A 6,000-nucleotide genomic window follows, 5' to 3' on the forward strand; every position below is an offset into this window, starting at 1 on the left:
AATTTGTTTCACAGTAAAATGCACTCCTAATTCTTCGTATGAAAGTTTGTGGAGCATAAAGAGAAGAAATAAGCCTTTTTGATCTCAATTATATGAAAATAAAGTTATGCTATTCCATATATATGTAAAGTTTTCCACTCATTGCTTTTCTTGTATTCTCCAAGTTAAAAAAAAAAACTTATAGATTGAGGTTCAAAACCAAATTCGCTGAACTGATGAAATGATGGACTGAATTAATGAAAGCGAGGAATAATTCAAATTATTAATAAAGACGGATTTTTATAATGAAGCGAATAAATTGGATCAAATCTTTGATTGCAAGGCCTAGAACTATCCACCTCATAAATACGCTTCAATGAAATATTTAGTTCATCAAAACAACAAAAATGTTTTATTCTAGACAGCTTCGAAATTCTCTGATTCATCATTCCAATACATCAACATAGCCTTGTTGCTTTGTATTGATTTCGCACATTCTACAAGTAATCAACACTTAAGGAAATAATTAAAATTCGAGAAGTTAGTAGCAATTTCATGAGATTTATAGAACTTAGATTAAGCAGAAACATGAAATTTAAGGAATTTTTTTTTCCAAAGAATCATTTAAAATCTGTGTTCCAGATTCATTTTAAGCGAAATTTTATTGCTTGGACGTAAAATATTCAGAAAAAAAAAAAAAAAAAAAGAAAAAGCGAAGCAATTGCGAGAGTCTATCTATAGATTGCATAGTACAGGTGTATGAAGCAGAAGATAAACTTAAAGAATTTCGCAGTTAGAAGGGAAAAGCGTGGGCTACAATTTGCTCAGTTGAAGAAAATGTGAGAGCAAAGCAGAAAATGAAGAAAGTAGCATTGCTGGAGCAGTTGGTGGTAAGTTGGAAGAATATTCACGATGTGAAGTAGTAGCATCTGCAGGTGTGCTTAACGAATGCTGTTGAGTTTACTGCTTACATTCTGAAATCTGTCTTTTCTCTGAAGTTAAAAGTGACAGTTTCCGTTAGTGAGAGAAAGAGAAGGAATATATCTTAGAAAGGGGAAAATCAACACTGATGTAAAAAGCAGAGAAGAGGAGAAGATCGGGATGTAAGGATGAACAGAACTCTTTGATGATGAAGCAGTTAGAAGAAATATAAATTAGTTTAGGCTATCATAGTTAAAGCTTGCTTATAACAGATAGCCATCTTATCCTTACCAAAATGCATAACCGATTATTTTTTAAATTAAATTTTGATATAAAGCTTACCAAAGTTTCCTTTCCTCCATTATTTCATCCACCAAATGATTCGTCCACATTTACCATCTCCTTTTCATTTATCGTTTGATTCTCATCACTTCCTTATGTAAATCAATGGAATATTCTGTGATGTTCGATGTGTTCATTTCTTTTTTATTATTGTCAGGCAATCTTGAAAGAAACATTTTCAGTCTTTTCAATTTTTTTTTTCTTTTTTGAAAGACAGATCTTTTCAATTTTTGAAATCACAGATTCTTAAAATATCATATACGACACTTTCCACAGGGTGATAATTAATAATTAAGATAAAAAAATTAAACAGTTCTGTACTATTTATTTGTAATATAATTGTACACCCATATAAAAGATTTTTTGAATCAAATTTCGTTGTTTTGAATAGGAACCATGATTATTGGGTATTTTATTGTTTATTATAAATCAGCTTATATAAGTAGTATAAATTATAAGACGATCTCTGAACAATTCGAACTTTCCTCTAATTTTCACATACAGTATTTAATACTAAAATTTATAAACCGATTTCTGATTGAAATATTTTTCCAAATACTGACGAGGCTAAATTTTCTTTCTTTTTCGATTGTATATATTATCGAAATTTTCATATCGTAAGCCAAATATCCGTACAAAAACTTTTGTTCTCAATCAAAATTTTAATAGAATACATCTTTAAGTAAAAAAAGATGCTTAATTATTGTTTTACTATACATCATAAGTGAATAGATTTGCGTTGTTCAATTGTTATAAGCTATGAATATTCTGTTACTATTTATATTGAAAAATTTTCCACTTTCCTAAAATAATTTTCGACAAAATGTTTATATTTCTAGAGTATATTCAGCATCGAATGCAGGGATTTTCAGTTAAAAACTAATTAAGATTTTTATAGGGGTATCGGATTTAAAAATTTAATTTTTGCATCAGCTGTGGTAATAATTAGGACGGAGAAAGGGAAAGAGAAGAGCTCTGCTAGCAGTGATGGAAAAAGTTGTAATTATTGATGTTAAAATGTTAGACAAATTATCAGTTCATCTATTGGTCCGAGCTAGCCATGATACAAATATTGTTCGTTAGAGGCGTCAGTTGTTTTGTTTTTCACGTTATACTCGGCCCTGAAGAGTGAAGAGGTAGTTAAGAACGATTTACCGATAAAACTTTATGTACCAACGATGCTACGTTGCTAGCTAAGATCTATGATTCTCAATTTTTTTCTTGTTTTCAATTTTTTTTTTCTACCAGCAATAAAAGAACCTTTCCTTTTTTTTTTTTTTGATATACTGGAATTATGCGAGAATAGAGCAAACATTAATTAATTTCAAACGAATGAAAAGCTTCAAAGATGAGATTTTGTCCAAATATTTTAACTTAAATGAAAGATACAGATTCAAAATTTGTATCGTTCAGTTTTCTCGAATCTAAATTATGAATTTTACATTTGACCATGAATGAAGTAAAAAATTTTAGAGCCAATATATAATAATTGAAGCATAGTAGTGCTGAAATTTTTTGAGGCTAAAGTTATTTGAATAAACTTTAACTTTGCTAAACTTAAAGTTTGTTCAGATTCTATATTCATTTATGTAATAAGTTTTCTAAGAGAAATTCAGAAATTAAGACATATTCTTCATAGATCTGCATAAATTATCAAGGATTTATGTTTAAATATAAATTATTTGATAGGACATAAACAAATCCGTTTTACTTCTTAAAAATAATAATCCTTCACGGATTAGCTTCCCTATTCAACCTGAAAGAATTACTTACAAATTGCAATATGGATATAAATGAATATAAGAGCAACGAAGTGCCTGAGTGTGACGATCGTCCACGATATGGAGGTCCTCTCGGCGAAGACGATGATTCCGTAAGTATATAAAATTGTTTTTAGCCTTTTTATAATTTATTATTTCTCCTGAATTTGATTACTTACTCTGCTCAAAAAAGTAAAAATTTTTAATTTGAAAATATCATTGGTTCTCAAAAATTAGTGAGTGAGTGAAAATTTTTGACGACAAAAACCAATTGTTTTGTTTTTGATTTATTATAAAAATCAATAATTGATTTCATTTCATTAAACTCAGCTATTACTGCAGGAGGCCAAACGTAAAGCGGAGGAGAGAGAAATGAAAAAAGCGGAAGTGCGTAAGCGCCTCGAAGAAGCTGGAAAGAAAAAGGCAAAAAAGGGTTTTCTGACTCCAGAAAGGAAGAAGAAACTTCGTGTGAGCTTCCTAAATTCACATTTACAGTAATATTTCACAAAATTAACTGCTTGTAAGGCATTTTAAGTCAATTTCTATGATAAATGAAATTAATTAAAACTAAAATTGATGGAAATAACAAAAGATTGCTTGATTGCAGCATAAATTTTTAAAAATTCCAGAAGCTGCTTATGATGAAAGCAGCAGAAGATCTGAAACAGCAACAATTACTGAAAGAGCAAGAAAGGCAAAAAGTTCTTTCGCAACGTACAATACCATTACCAGATGTTGACAGCATCGAAGATCATGGTACACAAAATTGATTTTGTTGGTAAAAGCAAAATCATCGTCCATCAATTAATTACTTTTTCAGAAAATATCTATTAGTAGCAGGAAAACTAAACCATAAAAGTCATAAAAAAAATTTTTGTATTGAGAAATGAACCTTTTCTGATTTGAAGAAGAAAAAAAAAGACTTTAAAATTTATTAGTGAATTCACTGATCTGAATAGGTAAACTGGAAGCAATTTACAATCAACTGTTTCAACATATGGTAAAGTTGGAAGAAGAAAAATACGATATTAACCAAGCAGTCATGGCTAAAGATGCTGAAGTATGAAAATTTTATTCGTTTAAAAAATACTTTGTATAAAGCAAAAAATTTAAAAACTTGATCTTATCATTCAAATTACCATTCCAAAAAGTATATGCTAGAAAGACTGAAACATTTTATCCGTTTTTCCAGATCAATGAACTTACAATTGCTGTCAATGATTTGCGAGGAAAATTCGTGAAACCAACACTCAAGAAAGTATCAAAATATGACAATAAGTATGATTTCAAAAAGATAATTTATTATGGGATGTCATACACCATAATTGGTCATTTTTCAAATCTGTTAATCCAGCATGAGATGAAATTCAATGATTTGTTTAGATTCAAGAAAATGGCTGGACAAAAAGAAGATAAACAGGACTTCCGAGCAAATCTTAAAGTGGTCAAAAAGGATAATGTCATCGATGATATCGTTAACAAAGTTCATTCATTTTTTCTATTTGTAAAAGAAGACAAATAAATAATTCTTCATTGTAATGCTTAGCTGCATGAAGTTTGCCATATAAGATGCTCGTTTAATCGTGGAATTTTTTTTTTTATCACATCATTTTAGCAAATGGCAAAAAAAACTGATAAGCCTGAATGGTCCAAAAAAGGTAGTGATAAAGGTGGTGCTGAAGCAGAGGAGAAGAAGCAGGAAGCACCAGTGGAGGAAGCTGCACCACCTGAAGAAGTTGCCGAAGAAGAAGGTGCTGAAGAAGCTGATGAAGGAGGTCAATCTTATTTTCCTTTTTTACCTTTGAAAAGAAAAAAATTATATGGTAATATTTGACAATCATTTATGAACTTTTGCAAAAAATTGAAACCTTACCTGGGAATTTTCCTATATTACCTAAATTCTTTATACAAATTTTTAGATGAAGAAGCTGAAGAAGAAGAAGAGGAAGAGGAAGAGGAAGAGTGAATATTACCCAATTCGTTGTATATTATTTATACTTATGTTCTGATTTCATCAAATTCATCAAATTTTATCATTTTCTACAACTGAAAAAAAAAATGCTGAATATTGATATTGATGATAGCGATTTCTTTTCAGTTAATTTATCGTAGTATTGTAAATTATCGCTATCACTGTCACTGATTGCTTAAGTTATAAAAAGCGTAATTCTCTCCGCAGAGAAGGTCAGTGCTCATATTTTTAATATCTGAAAGAAAAAAAAAAAAAAACATTTTGATCTATTTTATTAGTCAATTGTCTTCTTCTTCTACTGTTCACCTTTGATTATTAAAGTCTGAATTAAAAACTTCTGACTTAAACAAATCTGTAAATAGCATGCATTCACTTCACTGAGTACAGTACAATATTTTTTAGTCTGAAAGAAAACAAAAGAAACCATAAAACCTTCGATTTTTCTGTGTGAAAAAAAAAATAAAAGATTCAATATTTCAATAAAAAGTGAAAAATCCTTTTGCAAATCAAATCGGCAAAGGTGAATAGAGAAGTATCTCGTGTTCTGTTTGAATCTTTATAATATACAGCCTTTTTACACATTTTACGCTTTCAATTTTTCTTATTTATAATAAAATTAAATGGTATTGAAGAACATCAAATGTTCTGCTAAAATAAACTTAATAAAATGAATTCAAGATTATATGATGCAATTTTCACAAACAGATAAGCATTCAAACTTTCCTTTTTTTTTTTTTTTTTTTTTTAAAGGCGAAGAGATATTTGTGAATAGAATTCACTTCTCAGTAACTAACCACCAATTATCTGTCTAGCTGTTATCTTTTGAGTAATAATAAATGATGACAAGCAAAATATACTATTTACTTCAAGAAAAAAAAGAAAAGAAAAAAATTTCAAAAGACCAAGACAGTATTCCAAATATGAAAGAGCGCAAAAACTAAAATAGGGAAAGAAAAACATTTCAAAAAATAGGTAGACGAGGACAAATTTAATTTAATGGCAAATGGATGGATGCTACTCGTTCCG

At 29.2% G+C, this 6,000-nt stretch overlaps 1 protein-coding gene across 1 annotated transcript; it reads left to right on the forward strand.

The window, feature by feature from the left end:
- Positions 1–3,025: 3,025 nt before the first annotated feature.
- Positions 3,026–4,968, forward strand: Bm7540 (Troponin family protein; the record flags this gene model as incomplete). The annotated part of the gene is made up of 8 exons (XM_001898426.2): positions 3,026–3,115; positions 3,345–3,470; positions 3,632–3,758; positions 3,962–4,062; positions 4,195–4,280; positions 4,386–4,485; positions 4,618–4,777; positions 4,922–4,968. The coding sequence occupies 8 exons, from the start codon at positions 3,026–3,028 to the stop codon at positions 4,966–4,968; spliced, it is 837 nt and encodes a 278-aa protein (XP_001898461.1).
- Between the last annotated feature and the right edge of the window lie 1,032 nt (positions 4,969–6,000).

This window comes from Brugia malayi (assembly GCF_000002995.4).
Source record: "Brugia malayi strain FR3 genome assembly, contig: Bm_v4_ChrX_scaffold_001, whole genome shotgun sequence".
Classification (NCBI taxonomy): Eukaryota; Metazoa; Nematoda; class Chromadorea; order Rhabditida; family Onchocercidae; genus Brugia; species Brugia malayi.